This window comes from Protopterus annectens, chromosome 1.part0, assembly GCF_019279795.1.
Source record: "Protopterus annectens isolate FY-2018-M chromosome 1.part0, PAN1.0, whole genome shotgun sequence".
In the NCBI taxonomy this organism is placed as follows: domain Eukaryota; kingdom Metazoa; phylum Chordata; order Ceratodontiformes; family Protopteridae; genus Protopterus; species Protopterus annectens.
The window spans coordinates 1,984,893,178-1,984,917,749 of NC_056725.1; the positions used below are offsets into that span (position 1 = coordinate 1,984,893,178).

The 24,572-nt window shown below is 40.9% G+C and overlaps 1 protein-coding gene across 1 annotated transcript in view; it reads right to left on the reverse strand.

The window, feature by feature from the left end:
- Positions 1 to 24,572, reverse strand: part of CMPK2 (cytidine/uridine monophosphate kinase 2) — a 391,806-nt gene that overhangs the window by 39,457 nt on the left and 327,777 nt on the right. The window contains exon 4 of the mRNA XM_044070534.1: positions 10,927 to 11,160. Coding sequence (XP_043926469.1) covers positions 10,927 to 11,160 — 234 coding nt within the window. The remainder of the gene's footprint in view (positions 1 to 10,926; positions 11,161 to 24,572) is intronic.

Here is a 24,572-nt window from a genome sequence, read left to right on the forward strand (position 1 = left end):
CCTCCACTGCTTCTCCTCCCCAAGGTACTCCTAAAGGTCAGACAGGAGAAACCAAAGATGATACTGATTGCCCCAGACTGGCCCTGCCAGTACTGGTATCCAATCCTAAGGAACTTGTCTCGTTACCCAGCTTGGACCTTACCTCAATTACCTCGTCTACTGTCCCAGCAAAACAATCAGACCCTGTACAGCCAACTCAGGACATTAAACCTGGCAGCATGGCGGATAATGTAGTCATACAAAAAACACCTCTCAGCAAAGCTGTGATGGATGTCATTCTGGAAGCCAGAAGGCCTAGTACAAGAAAGTCTTATGCTGGAAAATGGAAGAGATTCTGTGCTTGGAACCAGGCACAAGGAACTGATACAACTGTACCAAATATTCCTCAGATTTTGCAATACTTAACTGAGATGCTGGACAAAGGCCTATCCTTTTCGTCAAATAAAATTCATGCCTCTGCCATTTCGGCTCATTACAATACAGAGCCACCAATTTTTTCTCACCCTTTATTAAAGCAGTACCTCAGAGGAGCCAAACATTTAAGGCCTCCAAGGAAATCACCAATACCTGCATGGGACCTCAACTATGTCTTGGAAAAGCTCACCATTCCCCCTTTTGAGCCAGCTGCTACTGTTGATATAAAGTTTTTATCTTGGAAAACAGCTCTGCTCCTAGCAATTACTTCTGCAAGACGAGTTTCAGAGCTACAGGCACTCATGGCTGTGGAGCCTTTTATCATTTTTTATCCAGACAGGGTCTCTCTGAGAACAAACCCAACATTTATGCCGAAAGTGGTGTCCAGTGTGGCTCTTAACCAAGCTATTCATCTGCCAATTTTTTATCCAAATCCACAGAACAAGGGGGAGAGAATTCTGCACTCTTTGGATGTACACAGACAGCTTAAATTCTACTTGGACAGGACCAAAGCTTTCAGGAAGACAGAGCAATTACTAGTGGCATATGCTGCAGGATCACAAGGAAAGGCTATCTCAAAGCAGACTATCTCTAAGTGGATAGGCCACTGCATTCATTTATGCTATTCACACCATGGCAAGCCAGTGCCTAAGGGCATTAGGCCACATTCCACCAGAGCTGCAGCCACTTCAGCAGCTTTTCTCAGGGGAGTTCCAACCAGAGACATTTTAGAGGCGGCTACTTGGAGTTCAGTGCACACCTTTACAAAGCATTACCATCTGCCATTCTACTCTAAATCCAGGGCAGGCTTTTCCACTGCAGTTCTGCAGGGACTCATAGCCGCTCCTAATGCTGTTTAGCTCCAGCCTCCCAACCTTAGCTTTGGGACTCTACCCAAATGTAATGACTGCAACAGTGAAACACAAAGAACATAGTACAGTTGTGTACAATTACCATAAATGTAGATGTTCGAGTGTATTCACTGTTGCAGTCCAGGTTATCCACCCACCATCCCCCTTTTTTCTATGGATCCTATCTTTCCTTCTCTGATTTATACAACCTATGTGGTGTATTTGCTTATAGATGAAGGTAAAATTTATATTGGTGCATTTATTGTTTTACTTATATAAAATTTGGTTACCCTTCTAAGGGGCACCTGACATCTGGGGCAAGAAAAACTGAAGAAAATGGCGTCGGCCGCTTCTTTTATACCCCTGACGGCCTGACGTCAGGGAAGGGGCAACAGCAGCCGACGCAGGACCCAAGACTTTGGAATTCAGGCTGGCTGAGGGCAACCTGCCAGCAGGATTACCCAAATGTAATGACTGCAACAGTGAATAACTCGAACATCTACATTTGTGGTAAGTGTACACAACTGTACTTTTCAATTGTTTTATGGTAATTAGGGAGATATGCAGCCAAGTAATGGGATATTGATATGGCTTTAGGACTGATCGATTACTCTGCCTAGGGCCCCATCTGACCACGATCCAACTCTGCTCCTATTGTTCAATAACTGCACCTCAGTATTTAGCCTCATATATATGCCCTATCTTTTTGTTTGTTTGTTTTTAAACGCAGTAAGAGTCAAGCCAGGAGCACCTTCAATGTCACATATTATGCAAATAGAAGTAGAAAGAATCAAACCCTCTACCCCCTCACTACAGGAAGCAGTTCACTAAACGTTTAGAGCCTAAATCTCCGCACTAACCACCAGACCTTCACCTGTGTCTTCATTTTCTCGTAAGTAAACGAGGGTTAAAAATCACTAAGGTTTATTATTGGTTAGTAATGTCAATTATTACAGTTTCAGAGTTTTTGTTGTTCAAATGTTCAGAAAATGCATGTTGATGCAATCCTATTTGTTAATGTTTTAAGTAAGACTAGTTTGCCTCTTATCTATTTCAGATTTTGCAGAACATCACTGATTTTGCCTCATATTTATGCCCCGTCCCTCGTTAACTTCTTTTTTCTGATAAAGCAGTGAAGATTACCGACAGTCAATAATGTCATTCATTACAGATTCATAGTCTATTGCTCAGAGAATGCATGTCCATGCAACACCTGTTAACTTTTTAAGTGACTTGGAGTCTTTCATGTATGTTAATAAACTACTTCCTATAGTCAAAGGTACAGGATTTGAGTCCTTTCAACTCCATTTTCATACTTTGTGACTTTGAAAAAGTAACTTAACCAGACCGTGCTCCAGAGTCACGCTGATAAGGGACACTTTGCCTATTGGGTTTACCATGTTGACAAATACATACAATAATATTTAACATTTGTTCATTTCTGATCTCCATTATTTTTGACTTTGTCCAGAATTCCTAGCAAACAACTTGAAATGTATATTTGTCTGTCCTTTGTAAAATAAACGACTTCAGGCAAATTGTTGCATTTTGCAATAACTAAGCAATAACAGGAATATGAGTTTCAGATTATGTATCCTTCAGAAAATGCTTGATAATGCAAAGCTCGTTATATTATCAACTTTTTCAGTATATAAGAGAACTATTTAAAAGCTGTTCATGATTTATTTCCTTGTTTCTGATTTTTGAGCTAAGAAGTTAGGAGGTCAGAGGGGAATTGCACTGTGTGATTCTGACATCAGTGAGCTGAGATATATTTTTTGGACCATTATTTATGAATTTATTAATTTGCTTGATCTCAAGCAAATAAATGAGGTGTACAGTTATACAAACTGCTGTAACTCATGTGAGTGTGTGTGTGTGTGTGTGTGTGTGTGTGTGTGTGTGTGTGTGTGTGTGTGTGTGTGTGTGTGTGTAGTTCAAAGAACAAAGATCAAAGTATTTGCAGTGTAGTGGTTACAATGAAGTAATAATAACTGAGATGGGGAGAAAGGCTAACTTTGTTTGTGTAATAAAGAATATAGTTGAACCAAACCACAGCCAATATCCAGTATAAAACAACTTTTAATGGTGAGTGCTTTCACAACAGACTTTGTCGCTTCATCAGACAACACACAAAGAACATCACTGTATATTTAAAAAACATCATAACCAATAGAAACTGAGCAACAATTTAACAATCAATTAAAACAATGAAAATATTAAAAGAGCAATGAACCCGGTTATGCTCATCTAACCAGGTTCTTTGCTTGTAAAACAGGTTTTATGGAAGCTTTATCATTAAGCCGTTTACCCCTAGTAGCTCTTATTCTGATTATCCATTCACGTACAATTGTTTCTGTTCTATTGACAATGTCCCCTCTCCTCTCAGTTTGCACAACCAAAAATCTAAACTTATGTGTGGTGTTGTACATAGCTACATACTTTGCAAGAGCATTATTCTCTGCTCCCCTTGAAATATCATAAATGTGTTCTCTCATACGGCCCTTAAACTTACGATTAGTTTTTCCTGTATAGTATGAAGAGCATACTATAAAATATGCCAGATAAACTAAATTACTTGTATTACAATTAGCAAGTGCCTTAAACGCTATAATTATCCCCGTGTCAGGATGTACAAATCTACTACTGCTATCAACATATTGACAGAAGTTACATCTAGAAGGGAAGGTGCCTCTACTATTGGTATTAACCTGACCTGATGGATCCCTGGGGTAACATAATAACCTCTTGAGAGAGTTCTTATTTTTGTATGCAAAGGTTGGTTTATCCCCCACAATTTAATTCTTTTATCTTAATTCTTTCATCTGAACTCAGTATAGACCAGTTATTTCTATAAATATTCTGCATGAGGTTCACATTACTTGAATAGGTGATAGGTATTCTTATTTGTCGTGAATAAACCAGCTCCCTACCTGAAGAAATTATTTCCACTGGCTCTGAAAAATAAGGCCTTCCTACTGTGTCCCTCAACCTAGGATCAACGGATAGGCCCTGTTCAACCTCCGCCTCATTGTAGCCTCTATGTATGAATTTACGTTTTAATACTTTTAACTCCTTGTCAAAATTCTCTTGTTCCATGGTGAACCTTGATGTCTTCAGCCCTTGTTCTTTAATAATGTTCCTAAATATGTGCCTAGATTGCATACTCTGTCTATGCAGGTAGCTATTCCTATAGCACTCTTTCCTATAGATCTGGGTATTAACAATACCTGTTATATCCTGATTAATTCTTACATCTAAAAATCTATATTCTCGTAGGCCCAGTTCATTGTAAATTTAAAATAGTTTGTACTATTATTAATTTCAACAAAAAATTGTTGTATGGTAGTAGTGTCCCCTTCCCATAAGCGGAAGATGTCATTTACGAACCTACAATAAAAAGCTACAGCCCCTCGAGTCATGTATCTAAAGAAATACTGGCTCTCCCATTGGGCCATGACAATGTTGGCATAGCTATTGGCACAAGAAGTGCCCATAGCTACACCATCCAATTGTCTGTATATTGTATGCTCAAATAGAAAAGCATTGTTCTCCAGTATAAGTTCCACCAACATGGATAATAAATCTATAGTTTTAGTTTCCATTTTGCCTTCTTATGGGAAGGGGACATTGTCAATAGAACAGAAACAATTGAGCTTGAATGGATAATCAGAATGAGAGCTACTAGGGGTAAAGGGCTCACTGACAGAATCCACACTGTGAAAGTAGCAGACTCTTAAGTCTAACTTCAGACCAGTGACAAGTGAAGTACCAAAGGGTTCAGTCCTGGGTCCTCTCCTGTTTGGAATCTACTTCTCTGAAGTACAGGCTAACATAGAAGGTCTTTGGCTAACAAAGTTTGCAGATGACTGCAAACTAGGAGCCATAATCAAAACTCATAACGATGTGGATATCCTACAATAGGGCCTGATACAGATGCCTGGTCTCAAAGCCATGGCTTCAAGCTCAATGCCAAAAAGTGCATTGTCATATTTTTTGGTAAAAACTCTGTACCCATGAACTACCACATAGGCGGTAGTCTACTTAACACCGAAAGTATGATAAGAGACCTTGGGACACAGGTGGATAGTAGTCTCTCCTTTGATAATCACATCGCCACAGTAGTCACAAAATTCTTCTACTTGGCACACCTCATCACAAAATGTTTCTCATCCAGGAAAAAAGAGGTCATTGTTCCCCTCTACTCGTCACTCATTAGACCCATTATAGAGTACAACACACCTCACAATACATCTACAACACCTGGAAAGGCCACAGAAATACCTCACAAAGAGGATTACTGGCCTCAAACAGATGCCCTACGCAGACCGTCTCAAAAAACTCCAGTTTTACTCCGTCGCATATCGCCTACTCAGAGGTAATCTCTGCCTAACATACAAAGCTATGTCAAACCCAGAGCTGTTGGACATGCTCCACTTAAAGAAATCCTAATCCCTCTGACCTACATGCTCTAGGGACCTAAACCATGTAACCACAATAAACAGAACATACTGGAGGGATAGATTCCTGTCCCAGAGACTTCCCATACTCTGGAACAAACTACCTATCTATATCAAACAAAGCTCCTCATTAGCACTCTTCAAGAAAAATCTTGATGATTGGATGGGAGATAGGAAATTCACCCCGGGGATCACTTCTGTGACTCTGCTTAACAGAGGCACAGGAAAATAATTTTCTTGGGTGGCGAAAGCCAGGGTACCATTTGGCTAGGCTTATATAGGCCCTAGGGCCAATAGCCTAGTACCTACCTGTGAATCTATGAACCTATAAGGCTTCCACAAAACCTGTTTTACAAGCAAGGAACCTAGTTAGATGAGCATAACTGGGTTCATTGCTCTTTTAATATTTTAATTGTTAAATTGTTGCACAGTTTCTATTGGTTATGATGTTTTTTTAAATATACAGTGATGTTCTTTGTGTGTTGTCTGATGAAGCAACAAAGTCTGTCGTGAAAGTGCTCACCATTAAAAGTTGTTTTATACTGGATATTGGCTGTGGTTTGGTTCTACTATATTCTTTATTACAGTGACTTTTGGTTGTTAGTAGAACCATTTGCCTGCACCACATTCTATTTTTGTACAATAACTTTGTTTGTCACTGAGAATTTGTAACTTGAGATGCTAACATAGAATATGAGAATACTTTCCTTATTTTGTATGTGCTAGGGGGTGGCCTTTTTTCAACTTACTCTAAAGTCTCTAATGTTGAAAAACGCGTGCATGGTAAAACACAATCATATATCACAACTACTGCATAACTTTTTTGTCTTTTAAATAGTTTAAAAGAAAAATTTGACATTGCAACCAAGTGACTGTTCTGGCAAGCAAAGACAGACTGGGGTATCAAAGCACTTTTTATACACACAAAGTCCACAGTTTATCCAGGATGGGTGTTTCCTTCCTTCCTTCCTAGTTGTTAGTAAATATGTCATATTTTACCCACCTGTTCCACATTGTGTAAGACAGTGTAGTATTAAAAATAATCATGTTTGTTGACCAGATAGGCCCAGTTGGCACATAGTCTCTTTTTAAGGGGTGACTGGGGAGAAATGTCTTGTTAAGTGATATTTGCTCCATGTTTTGAAGATGGAAGGTTGACTATGACTGTAATTTAATTTTTTTGCTTGTTGATTTTACGGATTGTATGGCATTTGTTATGTCGTAAGCCTGCTCTTACCTGTATTGCTTGATTTGTTAATGCTGAAAGGAGTTGCTTGTGTTTTTTCTTTTCTTTTCTTTTTTTTTTTTTTTGGGGGGGGGGTAGTGCTAGTGCTGGCGGAGATTGGGCTACTGTTGGCCGAAGGAAGAGAAGAGGGGGAAGGCATCCCCAAAGGCAGTTAAATGCTAGGACTGTGGTAGTGAGGGTCGGAACTTTGAATGTTGGCAGTATGACTGGTATAGGGAGAGAGCTAGCTGATATGATGGACAGAAGGAAGGTTTTCATATTGTGTGTGCAAGAGACCAGATGGAAGGGGAGCAAGGCTAGGTCTATCGGAGGCAGGTTCACATTGTTTTATCATGGTGTGGATGGGAGGAGAAATGGCGTAGGGGTTATCCTGAAGGGACAGTATGCTAAGAGTGTTTTGGGGGTGAAAAGAGTGTCAGATAGAGTGATGTTTATGAAGCTGGAAATTGATGGTGTAATGATGAATGTTGTTAGTGCATATTGCTTCACAAGTTGGGTGTGCGATGGATGAGAAAGAAAAATTTTGGAGTGAGTTGGAGGAAGTGGTGATGACTGTACCCAAGGGTGAGAGAGTGGTGATTGGAGCAGATTTCAATGGGCATGTTGGTGAAGAGAACAGAGGGGATGAGGAAGAGATGGGTAGGTACAGTGTTAAGCAAAGGAATGCAGAAGGTCAGATGGTAGTGGATTTTGTGAAAAGGATGGACATGGCTGTGGTGAATACATATTTTAACAAAAGGGAGGAGCATAGGGTGACATACAAGAGTGGAGGAAGATGCACACAGGTGGAGTATATCTTATGTAGAAGGGTCAGTCTGAAGGAGATTGGAGACTGTAAAGTGGTGGCAGGGGAAAGTGTAGTTAGGCAGCATAGGATGGTGGTTTGTAGGATGACACTGGTGATTAAGAAGAGGAGGAGTGTGAGGGCAGCACCAAGGATCAAATGGTGGAAATTGAAAAAGGGTAATTGTGAGGTGGAGTTCAGGGAAGAGTTGAGACAGGCACTGGGTGGCAGCGAAGAGTTACTGAATAGCTGGGTAACTACAGCAGAGCTAGTATGGAAGATGGCTAGAAAGGTGCTTGGTGTGACATCTGGAAAGAGGAAGGAGGACAAGGAGACCTGGTGGTGGAATGAGGAAGTACAGGAGAGTATACAGAGAAAGAGGTTGGTGAAGAAGAAGTGGGATTGTCAGAGATTGTCAGAGAGATGAAGAAAGTAGACGGGAGTATAAGGAGATGAGGTGCATGGCAAAGAGAGAGATGGCGAAGGCTAAGGATAAGGCATATGAAGAGTTGTATGAAAGGTTGGACACTAAGGAGGGAGAAAAGGACCTGTACCGATTGGCTAGACAGAGGGACCGAGTTTGGAAAGATGTGCAGTAGGTAAAGGTGATAAAGGATAATGAGGGAAACATACACACAAGTGAGGAGAGTGTGTTGAGCAGATGGAAAGAGCACTTTGAGGGGCTGATGAATGAAGAGAATGAGAGGGACAGAAGGTCGGATGGTGTGTGGATAGTGAATCATGAAGTGTAGTGGATTAGCAATGAGGAAGTAAGGATAGATATGAAGAGGATGAAGAATGGAAAGGCTGTTTGTCCAGATGACATACCTGTGGAAGCATGAAGGTGTTTAGGTGAAAATGCAGAGGAGTTTTTCACTAGATTGTTTAATGAAATCTTGGAAAGTGAGAGGATGCCTGAGGAATGGAGAAAAAGTATTTTGGTACCGATTTTTAAGAATAAGGGTGATGTGCAGAGCTGTAGTAACTACAGAGGGATTAAATTGATCAGTCACAGCATGAAGTTATGGGAAAGAGTAGTGGAAGCTAGGTTAAGAAGGGATGTGATGATTAGTGATCAGCAGTATGGTTTCATGCCAGGAAAGAGCACTACAAATGCATTGTTTGCTGTGAGAGTGTTGATGGAGAAGTACAGAGAAGGTCAGAAGGAGTTGCATTGTGTCTTTGTGGACTTAGAGAAAGCATATGACAGGGTGCCTAGAGAGGAGTTGTGGTATTGTATGAGGAAGTCGGAAGTGTCAGAGAAGTATGTAAGAGCAGTACAGCATATTTACGAGGGTAGTGTGATAGCGGTGAGGCCTGCGGTGGGAGTGACAGATGCGTTTAAGGTGTAGGTGGGATTATATCAAGGATCAGCTCGAAGCCCTTTTTTATTTGCAATGGTGATGGACAGGTTGACAGACGAGATCAGACAGGAGTCCCCGTGGACTATGATGTTTGCAGATGACATTGTGATCTGTAGTGAGAGTAAGGAACAGATGGAGGTGACCCTGGAGAGGTGGAGATATGCTCTAGAGAGAAGAGGAATGAAGGTCAGCAGGACTAAGACAGAATATATGTGTGTGAATGAAAGGGAGGAATGGTGAGGATGTAGGGAGTAGAGGTGGCGAAGGTGGATGAGTTTAAATACTTGCGAGCAACAGTTCAGAGTAATGGTGAGTGTGGAAGAGAGGTGAAGAAGAGAGTACAGGCAGGATAGAGTGAGTGGAGAAGAGTGCCAGGAGTGATTTGTGACAGACGAGCACCAGTAAGAGTGAAAGGGAAGGTCTACAAGAGGGTAGTGAGACCAGCTATGTTATATGGGTTGGAGACAGTAGCACTGACAAAAAGCAGGAGTCAGAGCTGGATGTGGCAGAGTTAAAGATGTTAAGATTTGCACTGGGTGTGATGAGGGTAGACAGGATTAGGAATAAGTATATTAGAGGGTCAGCCCAGGTTGGAAGGTTTGGAGACAAAGCCAGAGAGGCAAGATTACATTGGTTTGGATATGTGCTGAGGAGGGATGTAGAGTATACTGGGAAAAAGATGTTAAGGATGAAGCTGCCAGGTAACAGGAAAAGAGGAAGGCCTAAGATAAGCTTTATGGATGTGGTGAGACAGGACATGCAGGTGGTTGGTGTGACAGAGCAAGATGCAGAGGACAGGAAGAAATGGAAACAGTTGATCTGCTGTGGCGACCCCTAACGGGAGCAGCTGAAAGAAGAAGAAGTGCTTGGCTTGCCCATCTGGAGCCTTGGACTTTTGCAACTTAAGATGTTTCTCCCATGTCTCTAATGGTTGAAGAATTGGGTATGTAGTGAAACAAGTATATATTAACATTTTAACCATGTTGTGAGTTCCCTTTTTCTTACTAAATGCTCCACATTTTTCCCATTTGTTCCACCTTATGAGAGGTAGTATAGTGTTTCATATTTTGAAAATCAAGTTGACAATGGCTGCAGTCTCCACTTCTTTTGCTCGTTGTTACTATGGTTATTTGGTAATGTCAAATCACACTACACTGAGAATGAAGAAGCCTCAGATAAAGAATTTAAGGATATGTGGTTCAAATTATCTGACCATAAAACTAAAAATTCTTAAATTCTTCTGCTCAGACTTCTTCAGATAAAATACCACACGTCCAAAAAAGTATTCAAATTCTGGAATGGGTTACTGTGATGAGAAATTCTCTTGAGTTCTATCCATACTTCTCAACTGCCCCTATTTTTGCACAATGTTCCTGACTTTGCTTCAAATGTTTGTCCTTACCCTTATGGTATTTTTGATTTTCTTGTAAATCCCTTATGATTGCAATCAGGCAGCAATGCCAGTCATTACAGTTTTATACTTATTTTTCAAAAAATGAATATTGATGCAAAACTTATTCTTCTGTTATCTGTTTAAATTAATTAGTGTAATATTTGAAAATGTATTTGCTCCCTTCCAATCCTTGTATTTGTCTTTCTTGTTTTCCTTCTGTATATGTTTGTTTTCTGAATACAGACAAATAAGATAAAAATAAAATATTAAGTCTTTTCCCAAGTACCAAGACAACTATAGGATTAAGAAAGTTAAGTTTGTAAGGCATTGTTAAAGTTTTCAAATATTCTGTACTTCAGACATTTGATTTGACGTTTAAAAACTGAAACAGTTGTAATAAATAAATGTTCATACTTTTGCCGAAAATAACTGTTTGCTTCAAGTTCATTCTCTTCCTTGGTCTTTCCTAGGCCTCGTTCTTGCAAACGTTTAATTCTTACTTCTGGCCTGACCGTTAGTAACAGTACAATATCAGGTTTTAGGAGGTCAGAAGGCCACTGAAACAGTGTATGGTGATGTGGAGGTAAATTCTCAATCTTCCCACCAACTTCAGTGGCAATTGCATAGGCAGCTGTACTGTGCCAGAACCTAAATGGGAAATAAGATGTAATAAATATAACAGCACTGGTTAATTATTAGAAGGCAAATAAACGGGGTAATAGAAAAAAAATTATATTTTCTTCACCAGAAAGAGATAGTATTTAAATATTGTCTTACTTGTTTAAAATATAGTCATTAATCTAATAATGCTTGCTTTACACTGCTTGACCTTTTAATAACTTGACATTTATTGTAGAGGTGCCACGTCTTACAACATAATTCTTAAAAGTAAAGGATCTTCTAACAGTGCAATGCATTTGGCCTTTATAAGCTTCACCTGTGATAGTTATATAGCTCCAAAGGTAGCCTTTAAGTTGCATATCATCTTCTTTTTAAATTTTTATGATTTGCAGTGAACTGTTTTAATGTTCTTTCTTTACATTATTGGTCAGAGATCTAATATAAGTAGATGCATAACAAAATATTGTTTCAATAAACTGCTTTATTACTTTTGAAAGCTATGAGACTTTCAAAATGCTACAATTTTATTTTTATATGATATTAGAATGTAACAGATACAATATATAAAAAATGTTATTTTTTCCTTTTATTAGATTATAATTAGCTGATCACCTTATAGCAGGGTACTTCTGCACTAGGTCTGCTGAAATGTGTCAAGACCCATTTCTCTTGCCTTATCACTACATTATAAATTTACTATGTGATTCAGAAATATTTTCCACCCCCTGCTTATTGGTCATCAATTCTCTTCTATCAGCTGATCCACTACTATCCAGTGAGAGAGATCCACTAATAGGAACCATCATTCAGGCATTATTTAGCCTTGTTATTCTCCAGTGCATGCTCATGGAGTGACTGCAGCAGATATTGCAATTGCCGTTCACTCTTCTGCAGGCAATGTAATCATGATCTTGCCTCCTTGTAGACAGCACCTCCACTGGATCTCCAATCTTCACCAGTGGATTCTACAAAGGAACATGTACCTGTACATGCACTGCACAAATCTCACCCCAAGAAGAGGTGAGGGGGCCTTAGCAAAACATTCCTTCTCTTAAACAACCCTACATGCTTAAACCTACATGCTTAAACCTACACAAAACATCTCTTCCTATTTACTTTACATTCCACAATAGTAATTCATGCCCTTGGGGAAACTATTTTAGGTGCATTTTTTGACTGTTCAAATATAATTCCCTTACTCAGAACGGTGAAAGTGGGACTGCCCTGTTACATTATGTCTGGTTTCCACTGACCCAGGTGTATGATTTCTCTTCAGGCTGAGAAATGTAAACAATTTCCGGACTATACCTGTGTTAAATTGCCATTAAAGCATAAGTAGATACCATGTATAGTTCTCCAAAGTGACAGTACTTTCTGTCACTGAAAAGAGACCACCAATAAACCGCCCCTGTACTGATCATGGAAGTACAGATGCGACAACTTCATCACTAAGCTGCATTTCAATATTTATGAGTAGATAGCAATTCTATATGTATTTTGTACCTGAATGTCCATGTATAATTTCATGGCTTTTTATACAGATGTGTCCAAGGTGGGGTTTTATTGGCATTTTAGCATGAAAAATAAAACAACACTCTGTATTTGATATTCTGTACTTCATAAATGCAAAAAATAAAGCAAAGCTTGTGTCTTAATTAATCCAAACTTCATCAGAACAGTAACAAACATTCAACCTAACAATAAATGCATTCAATACACCACTCCTGTTAAAACTGACCAATCACATTATAATTTCCAAACAATGGACTTTAATTTCAGCAAACATTTAATATTAATATGGTCATTTAATTCCAGTGACACATTTGCATTTAGCCTGATCAGCAAACACTCTATTCATTGTGATGCAAGATTGTCATTCCTTCTGAGAGATGTTTTGGAGTAAGGAAACATTCTTGGTAAGTCTGCTGTGACTCAGCATTTTTCTTTCACTTCCTAGTCATAGACTGTGTATTAGTTGTGGAAAATATACAGGATTTTTAGTCTCTCCACATGATTCAATAAAGTCCATGTAGGCTCTGTGTACAGCCTACATGGAATGTACCCATGTACTTGGCCACAAAACTCCCTCTGCAAAGCACCATGAATATTAATTGTGGTGCATGCCTAAGGGAGGTCAGAACAACACAGATATTAAATCCATGTAAGACTGATAGCACACCCACATACCTTTCGGCCCATTAACCTTGACTGAAAGGTGTACAAGACATTTTATTTCACTAAGTTGGCTTTATTTTATTTTATTTTTTATGTTTATGTGCTTGTTTGCACAATGTGCCATGCTATTTAGCTATGCTTAGCACTGCATACTTATGCATGAGACATACACTAGACAGCTAAAAATAGAAACCGAATGTATTTAATTGATGCAATTCTGTGGTGCTTAGCAATGAGCAAACCCACACAGTGACACTGTGCTACGTTTACAGGCACACTCACAGTTTATCTGAAGATATATGAGCTCCCTTCACTATTCCAGTAGCTAGATAGGTTGAGTCATGACCTGCAGTGTAGCAGGCCCTAGGTTTGAGTCCTGGGCAGTAATACCTTTTACATATACTCCTGTGAAACTGTTTCAGGTGACTGAAACATCAGTTTACATTAAATTAAATAACTGTTACATTTAGAAAAGGTGCACAATGTTAAGCAGCACTTAAACATGGTCAACGATCTTTTCATATTTACATGCTGCTAAGCTTCACTTAAACATGGGTTGTGCAAGTTTGCATGATGCTAAGCAATGTAGAGCATTTTGGATCTTTTCATATTTACATGCTGCTAAGCTTCGCTTAAACATGGGTTGTGCAAGTTTGCATGATGCTAAGCAATGCAGAGCATTTTTGAAAGTTACAGTATGATGTGCAATGGTGGGTATGCAGCCTATTTAAAGGGCAATAGAGGGAATTTCACATTATTCCTTGGAGCCGTATGGCTGCTATTGTGGGGGAAGGTGTGCGCTTTATGGCACAAAGGTGGGGTGTGTAGGAGTCTAGGGTTTTCACTGGACTCCTGGTAGACAGCTATGAACCCTGGCTGCTGCAGGACGACTATCAGGGCTCAAAGTGTAAGTCTGAGGCCTTGGATAGTTTGGCCAGGAACCTGACCAGTGCAACTAGTACCCCTGCACTTGTGAGCAGTGTCGTCACCATTATGAAAACCTGTAGCAAAGGAAGAGGGGAACCGTGGATACCTGGATCCAAGAAGCACAGGATGTGCATACCTCACAGATATGTAAGTATGTTTTCTAATAATGTATAAATATACAAGCTGAATCTGTGCAAAACTGGTATACATAACGGTTTCCTTCTCTTACCACAACTGCAGAAGAGAGGGCTTGCAATGTCCAGTCCCATGCAAGACGTTTGTCCAGATTAGGCAAGTGTGTGGTATGTAAGAAAATTAATAAAGTAATAACTTAATGCATAACTTTAAAAATAAAATAAAATAAACCAATATATTGCAGTCTTAACAGTCATGTATGAAATACTTGGGACAGCATAGACTTTTATTAATGTGTCACTGCATATCTGAACTGGCAAAGCAAGTAATCATGCACTACTGTGTAGCATAGCTTCAAACCATTAGTTAATGTTGTGGTTTACCCAGATTAAGAGTCCATATTGTGGTCTGCTCTTTGTCTGAAATATGTTGTAGGTTGCAGTCAATAAATGAATAGGGTAAACATGTACGTTAACAGAAGTCCTAGACAGCTATCCATGTGTGTAAATGCAAGATCTGAGACAACATGAATCAATAAAGTGTAAAAGGAGACAGTGCTCTGATAATTTGTTTCAAATAAAATGTTCAGTATTACTGTAGTCACTGCTTGTGAGTTGTAATCCCACACAAGCCAACTGAGAAATTGTGCAGTATTCAATACCGTTTTGTCATGCCATAAATGAAACATAACCATGCTTGCTTATAAAGTGCACACCCATAGACCCATGCCATGACTGTCCAGCTATCAAGTGCAATCAGTGTATACAAACAAACCTCTCAACTGTCACAATTTTTGCAGAATGTACTGAATATTGCCCCATATGTCTGATCTGCTTGGTATATGATCTTGTTTTACTGGCCAGCCTCTGCTACATTGCTGGGGTTCAAAATCAGAAATGCTCCAGGGATCTCAACCTTGTCATCACAATGAACAAAACATGCTGGAGGGATAGGTTCCTGACCTAAAGACTCCCCATACTCTGGAATAGACTGCCCATACATGTCAAGCAGAACACCTCCTTGGCCTTCATCAAAAGGAACTTTGACAATTGGATGGGAGATAGGAAATTCACCCCAGGGATCACGTCAGTTGCCCTGCTAAACAGGGGTCCAAGGAAGTAAATATTGTGGGAAGAAATATCCAGGGAATTGTTATGGCTAGGCTTGTATAGGCCCTAGGGCCGATAGCCTAGTAGCAACCTATGAACCTATAAAACATCAGTCCAATGATTTGCAGATATATGACATCACTTGAAATGCAATTTAATGGCAAATCTGTTATCAGAACATATTGCTACTATTGTATGAGCACACTATGTAAGAATGTTCCCTGTCATTGTGCCTTTGTACCACCATTACGTATGGCTTGGCCCATAATGTCCCATGCAAGAGGTTGAGAGGTATGTACGTGGAACATCATATATACAATATAAGCAACATTGAATGATTGTTGGATGCATTATGATATGTACTATAGTGTGAGTGCAAGGAACAGGGTAGTATTTCACATAATGAACGGTACAGCAGTCAGTGGTCTCTCAAGTGAAATCTAACATATCTAGAAGTATGTAGTTGTAGTCTTTTTAGTGATATTATCTGTGAAGTTACTAATGTTCTTTTTTTCTCTTTCAGCCCAGCCCTTTTCTTTTTTATTTAATCAAATATATTTATTATTACCATTTGATATTATGATATTATTGATTATTAACTCGTATGTTGGCCTTATGTATAATTTAATATTGCTTTGCTGTTAAAAAACTTTAATTTACATTATTTATTGTTGTGTTCCTCATTATATTATTTTCTATTATTATTGTTTTCTCTTATGTTATTAATTAAATTTTTTGGTTATGTTTATTTTTCCTTTATGTTTATATTTTATTTATAACAGCTCCACAAGGTAGATCGGTTCCTTGTGATCCACCTACCTTGGCTCCCGCGGCCAAGGCACCAGGGTCCAGCACATCTGGGCTGCAGCCTGGTGGCATCTCCTCTGCTATGCCTGCACTACCTGCTTGATCAGGTAGTTCCGCCCCACAGGCTGGAGCTGTGGCCTCCTCTGGGAGTAGAGGTGGAGGGTATGCTATTGTCACCCAAGAGCAACTGCCAGACATGGTACGTAGGCTTGTGCACCACACTGTTGGTGCATTCCTATGCTGGATGGAGAGCATACTGTCCATCCTGGTGGGGAAACTGTCCCAGGTGCTGGCATCAGCCACTGCCTCCACAGAAGCAGTGAAGGTACAGTGCTGATAGTCCCATGAGTAATGACTTGTGTCACACTGCTAACATGTTTGACATCCATGGGACAGGGATCCCGACCAAGGTGTTCACCCCCTTCTTGTGTCCCACACAATCTCTGCCATCTGTCTTGTCTGTTGAGTCTGTCTGCAAATGCTTCCTCACCATCCCAACTTAATTTCCCCACACTTACCTATGTCCCTTCCCCAACATTTCTCTCTCACCTTAAAAAAAAGGCACCTGTACACAAAAAAAATATCGCCCCATACATAGCTCTCCATTGTGCACACATGTCCACTGGACACACATAAATTGATCCACTTGACTTGACAATGCACTTATGTTGCCATCACCCCTCCCCCTGGGGGTGACAGTCAAAATTCAGGAAAAAATCTTTTCAAGTGCACAGCTGTTGCTGTTGAGGAAATGGATAGCTGTGGTTCTTTCCTACACCCTTCCTGCACACACCTACCTGCCTTTCACTATGTTTCTCCTCCTTCTTGCACCCCATTTCATCACTGTCCTATCTCTCCAATTTTCTTTTCTTTAAAGTATTATTGTGCAATGCTGCTCAACCCTATTTTGAACCCTGTACCATTTCATTTGAACAACAGTGCATGAACCAGCCAAGCCACACAGCCAGTTAATTAGCATAGGTGTTTTAAACAAAACAATAGTAATTGTCATTTTCTCATCATTTAGCGTGTTTACATGACGCTGAGCATTGTGCTACATCATGCTGTTAAAAAAATAATGGAGAAATAGAAATTTAACTGGCAGAGAACTACATTACTATAAAGCCATACAGATAATAACAAACATAAGTGAGGTATGTAACAGCAGGTAATTGTGCAATTATATGTACAACATGTAACAACATACCTGCTATAACAGTGACTCTGTAGCCCAATCTAATTAAATGCTGTGAAAACATTTATTTTTGGTCCACATGGTCCTGGGTTCAAATACACCTGTGTCTAGCATTTAAGATATGTGTGTGTACATCACCATTACAAATTGTAATATGTATGACTGTCTCATCACCTATTTATCCACCCAAAGCAGTACAGATGTAATATCTGCTTATAAATAATGGAAATGAGAGGCCTACAGATAGGATTACATTTTACCTATTCCTATTACAACCCTAGAAAGTGCATAGAATGTCAGGTTATGCATTTGCATGAATCCCCAGAGGATTTTGAAATATGTAATTCAAATGTGGTCCAGTAATATCAGACTGCATCCCACAATGATTTGCTACTGATATTACAGAAAACCACATCAGCAAAAGTAACATACATATATGGAAGTCATGCTAGAAGCAAGGGTTGCCAGCACACGTTCAGATGACTACCATGACATAACACATGGCTTGGCATTTGTCCACTAGGCAGGTTTGCGCTTCTTTGTGGAGCTTGTTTTGGTCCTATCAGGTACGGCCGAAGCAATGCAGCTAAACAGGTGTTTCTATAAACCATTGGTGTAGAACTCTGCATAGTTGCCAGGTCCATCTGAGGTGGGAGGTGCAGTACAGCTATTTCTGCCGTCCTGTAAGAGGTAATAATGTGCTTTGGAGAAGTGTTTTTGTTTTCTTGCTGTTGGGGGGGGGGGGGTTGACAGTTACTTCGAATGAGACCGATTTGTGGTTAGATATTACTAAGGAAGACCTCACAGTGGGTGTCCTAGAGTGCCCACCCATATTGGTAAGCACCATTTCCAGAATGTTGGCACCCCTTGTGGGGGTGCCAACCAGCAAGTCCAGTGCACTGAAGTTAATGACTTTGAGGAACCTTTGGGAAAGTGCTTTACAGCATGAGTAATTTACAGGGTCAATGGATGGTTAGTAAAAGTTGCCCAAAGAGTCTTTGCATGTATCTTGATAGACTCAAGTAGTTCCATACAGGTAGAGTGGGTGTCCTGATTCACAGATGGGGTCTTGTATCTGGCAATAACTTGAATAGGCATCCTACCAACAATTAATTGCACCTGAAGTATCTCCAGGGAATCCTACTGTGCAACTAATCTGGAGGTGCATTTATCTGTAATGAATATTGATACACCGCCTCCTATAATTTTCACACCTTCAGTTTGTGGTCTGAATGTGTGGAAGGAGGTGTAGCCTGAAATAATTGGGGTTCCCTCCACAGACTTGAAATAGGTCTTTGTGACTTCACAAGTATGTAAGTCTTCCAAAGTGAGAACTGCTTCCAGTGAGTGCAGTTTCATGTTAAGACACCTAGTGTTTAGCAGCATAACCTTGAGGTTGTTTTTACATGGCATTATGTCTGGAATTTTGTCCTTCAGATACCACCTAATAAGGGCACTATGAGGGTGGCAACAGCCTTGGACAGTAGCCAAAATCTGAGGGGTGACAGACATAGCTGGCCTTAGGCATAGGCCAACTAGGCAGTTGCCTAGGGTGCTGCTCTAGCAGGGGAGCTTTTCCAGTTATTTATTTGGTATAGGTAGACCAGGATGAGGGCACCAGGTGGTGTGCTGGGGGGGTGCTGTGGAGCCCTTTTGCCTAGGGCACCAGTTTACCTAAGGCTGTTCATGGTGACAGATGAAGCCCATCTCTGGTAAAGCATCGAGGTCTGTTGATCATGTCATTCCCAGGCTGACAGATACTGCACCCCCTTAGAATGGCACCAGAAACTAAGATAATTATTGAAGTCAATCATTTTCTGTTTCTGTTGAGGCATCATCCTAGGTGAAGGTGAAATGCTGCTTAAGGCTAAGGACATACCTGCCTGAGACACATAGTCTGAGAGTTCAGTCAAGTCTCTCTTCATATAGTCCAGTGAGGTATATCTCAAGTCATTTACACCAACATGGACTATGACCGAGTCACAACAGTACCTGTTTTTGGGATATGTGAGTGCATGTGTGATATGGTGGATCCTGGCACCTAAAGACAGCTGACTGTTACCTTATCCTTATCCAGCTTAGTTAGAGGAACAGCTGTGTGTCTCACAATGGAATCTCCTATGACTAATGTGTTTCTTTTAGTATTTTGTCTTAAGGGCTCGACAGAGGAGACACTGATGTGAGAACTATTATGTGTGCTGTGATCTGCAGTGGACATATGTGTAGCATGCTTATGTTTGTGTTTGGGAGGTCTCTGGATTTTATGTATATTTCTTGAGGATCTCCTCACATGTAGGTATGTGTGATGTGGGTTTGGGTAAAGTGAGAGGTGAGGTGTGCATGGTGCCAACCTGCTCATTGTCATATGTACTGACTTGTGTGTGAGAGAGCATGTATTCCAGGCTGTTAATATAGTTGCATCTCTGACATGTTGAGTTTGTGTTACTTGAGGTCCAATTACATGAGTGTGTGCATAATGTGGCAGATCCTAGCCACTGATAAGCAACTGACTGTGCCTTTCTCCTTACTCAGCCTGGTCAGGGTGTGTCACACAGTGGAGTCTGCAATGACTAGAATGTTGGATTGTTTGTTGGCTCACTTTATAGGCTTAGAGATTCAGCCTCTATGACATGTACCTCTACGTATTGACATGTCTGTTGTTTTCAGAGTGCATTTGGGGCTGCTGAGGGTATTTGTTATCTGCACTTTGTCCATGAGGTATTTGTGGATTTGTGGAGGTTACATTTCAGAGCCTCAGAAAATGTTTCCTTTGAATTGTGTGTGATGGGTGCAGCGTGTGTACTACTGACTACCTTATTGACATTAGGAGTACTGTCATGTGAGAGCTTTGCCTCCAGTGACATTATGCAAATACATCTCTCACATACCATATCAGTTTGTTTGAGACTGAACTGGCTGCTGGTAAACATGAGCCAATTTCTACATTGCCTTAGGATGGCCATATCCACCAATGTGGTAATGGTCACAGTGGGAAAGTTCATATCCATGGAAACAGACCCTTTTTTATTGATTAAACAGTTGTATTGAGAATATTAATCAATGTCACAAGTATCTGTTTTGCATCTATGAGGGCAGGGCTTGCCACTGCAGGCTAGTTGTCCTGTCTGCAACTTGGTATTGGAGTACATTCCATTATGCTTTCCAAGGAGCAATGTCACTCAAGGTGTCTGAGTCTGTACAGAACAATGCCAAACACTGGAGGTGAAACTGATACATACACTGTGAAAAGTTAAGGATGAAGTATTTAGGCAGTTATCCTGAAGTGAGAAACAAATCCAGCAGTGCTTACTGAAAACAAAGAATTACCTTGTGAAGAATTCTAAAAAGAGGGGAGTCACAAAAATGGCTACTGTCTGGCTACTACTACTGCTGGTGTCACCATGGTCACACTTTGCTTGGATACAATGCACCTTTTCTTTTCCTCTAACCAGAAGCAAAATGTTAGCACCAATCCCAAGATAAAAAGCAGGCCACAGCCTGTTTGTTGATCCACACACTTGTCCCAGATGATGCAAGGGACTGTAGGATTGTTGTAGCCTATTCTAGGAAGATGCCTTGAATACAACCATAATAATCTGTTCAGTTTTCCATGTATTATTCCTTGGGTTCCAATGTTCCTAGGATTTGACTAGGGTACTGACCTGATGGTGGTTAGGAGCATAGCTGCTGCATCACAATATAATGTTCATTGTCAGGAGACATAGATGTCCAAGGTTGGTCTAGCAAGGTCCACAGCAACAGTGATCCATGTTAGGTAACAGGTTCACTGCAATTCATGCAGCCTACCATTCAACAGCATAATGGAGGTGATCTGCATGACATGGATGTGAGGCCTACTGCGGAGGAGTGGCCACCTTTGGGAGATGTTCCTGTCCCACCAGCATGTCCTAGGTATGTCATACTGCACATTTAGGTTCCTGGAACAGAAAACTGTAGTCCCACATGAATTCAGACATCCTTTGCTGTCTGTTTGTTTGACAGGCATTGTAGCCTGCACGGCCAAAGTACTTACTAGTCATAGGAGACTCTATAGCAAGATGCACAAATGTGCCCCTCACCAGGCAAGACAAGGAAAAAGTCACAGTAAGTTGCTTGTCAGGTGCTAGAATCCATCATATCATGCACACACTCAAGTCTCTTAACAGCAGGTATGTTATGCCTCTGTCATAGTCTATGTTGGCGTGAATGACTTGAGACGTACCTCTCTGGACCATATGAAGAGAGACATGATTGAGACAGCTGAATATGTGTCCCAGGTAGCTATGCCCTTAGCCTTAAGCAGCATCCTACCATCACCCAGAATGATACCTCAATACAAACAGAAAATGATTGACTTTAACAATTGGCTTAGTTTCTGGTGTCATTCCAAGGGGATCCAGTACCTGACAGCCTGGGAGGACATTATTGAAAAACCACAATGCTTTGCCAGAATTGGCCTTCATCTGTCTCCCCTGGGCTTCAGGCTTCTGGCAAAGGCTCTTGCCTCCCCATAGTATCTTTTTTAGGCAAAGTCATGAGCACAAAATTACCAACATGAAATATTCTTCTAAATGAAATTTGAAGGTCATGCTGCTTAATGCTAGGAGTCTTAGCATAAAACTGAACTCATTGCAAGCATTCCTTGCCCTGGAGGGTGCTGACATTTGCGCAGTCACTGAAACTTGGTTCATAGCTGCGGAGAGCACCCTAGCCTTACCAAGTTACTCATCCTACCATACTTTCAGACCTCAAACGGAGGGCCACAAAGCCAAAGGAGGTAGAGTTTCAATATTTATCAAAAACATGCACACCTCCAGGCTGGTCAAACGGTATGATACACAGGAGGCACGCCAAGTGCAGTTAACTGTTGACAAAACACCTATTCAAATCATAGCTATCTACAGACCCATAATCATGGCTCAGGACGCCCATGCTACCTATCTGGACTTACTTGAATCCATCAAGATTCAACCCTCTACCCTGGTCCTGGGTAACATTATCTACCCAACCATAGAGTGGAAGACCTGTTCTAGCCCAAACATGAACACCCAGAGATTCATTGACTTTGTCAATGCCAATGCATTAGATCAGCTGGTCGACACCCTTATGAGAGGTGAAAATATTCTACACCTGGTCCTAATCAACATGAGTAGCCACTGTAGCACCCCTACAGTGTCATCCTCCTTGGTAAGATCCGACCATAAAGCAATCACATTTTCAAAGTCACCATCTTCCCTGACCCCCCCGCCCTGTCAGGGTCAAACAAAAAAAACGTTTCCAGAGTTGACTACAATCTACTGAGAGCAGGTATAAGCAGCTTCACAGCCACCATCCCTTCAGTTGGAACTGCCATCATCCCTTCAGTTGGAACTAGCATTAATGTCCAAGCCTACATCAAAAAACTATATGAGCACCTACATAGCTGTATGGACTCAGCAATACCTGACAGGACCAAATCATCTTCCTCAAGGAAGGGTAAACCTGTCTGGTGGACAGCAGCAATAAACAAACTCTATAATAAAAGTAAAAAATTGCTGTCCGGGACCAAGAAGAAGCAGGTGCCAAGTTGGAATCAATCTCTCCTTTATCTGAACAAACAAATAAAGTCACTGGTGAAATCCTCTAATGCTAACTTCGAGTCCAAATTGGCCACATCCACTAAGGACAATCACAAGGTCTTCTTCACATACTTCCACAGTCTCAAAGATAACACAACACCCAAATCTGCTGTGAAATGGTGGTCAATAACATCACATACACAAACACTGTAGATATAGCCAACCTACTGGCAGACAGGCTCAGTGAAAACTTCACCCATTCTGCCCCGCATCATTACACCAGGACATCCCCAGTACCTGCCTCCCTCCCCTCATCACCAGCCAGCAGATCTTTAATACCCTCTCAAAGGCAGAAAATACAGTCTCCATGGGACCAGACAACATCCCTGGCTGTATCCTACATGAACTCAGGCATAAGCTCCATTAGGCACCCTATTCAACCAAAGCCTGAGCACTGGCTTTATCGCAGCTGAATGGAGGACAGCCACTGTCATCCTCTACACAAAGGTGAAGCATCCATTGACCCAGGCAATTATAGGCCCAACACCCTAACTAGCCTGATCTGCAAGGCCATGGAATGCATTATCATGGACCTTATCAACAAGGACATTGGCAACCTACAAATGCTTGACTCCACACAGTTTGGTTTTGTCAAAGGGAGATCATGCCTGTTACACTTGGTTGACTTATTTGAAACAGTCACCAAAGCCATGGACAAGAGCTAGACAGTGCACACTGCCTACCTTGACATAGCCAAACCATTCGACTCTATTACCCACTTGGGCATAATAGATAAACTCACCCAGTTAGGCATCAGCCTGTATGTTACCAGATGGGTAGCTAACTGACTCACTGGTAGAACCCACTGAGTCAAAATAGTGGAAGCCACCTCTAGTAGTAGACCAATAATGAGCAGTTTATCCCAAGGATCGGTCTTGGTGCTCTTTAGTGTTTGGGATATACTTTTCTGATGTGCAAGTCAAAACCAGTGGTCTATGGGTGACCAAGTTTCCAGATGACAGCAAGCTGGGCACTGTCTTAAATACCCCCTAGTGATGTGAACATCCTCCAAGAGGGATATACCTAAACTAATGACTGGTGCCAGAAGCGTGGCCTCAAACTGAATGCTAAGAAATGCATTATTATCCCCTTTGGGGAGAATGGCATCCCCACTAATTATTACATTAATAATAATGTACTAAGCACACAATCATTTGTGAGGGACTTGGGCACCCAGGTTGATAGCAACCCAATTTTTGACCACCATGTTGCCTCCATTTTACAGAAGGCCTTCTACATGGCCCACCTCATAAGTAAGGGTATTTCATCCAGGAACAAAGAGGTCATAACACTCCTGTACTCCTCCCTTATCAGGCCCATTATCAAGTACAATGCCCCCTTCAGCATGTATCTTGCCAAGCACATGCAGCAGCTGGAGAGACCACAGAGGTTCCTGACCAGGAAAATCCAGGGTCTCAAACACCTATCCTATACAGATAGGCTACAAGCCCTGTCCCTCTACTCAGTCTCATA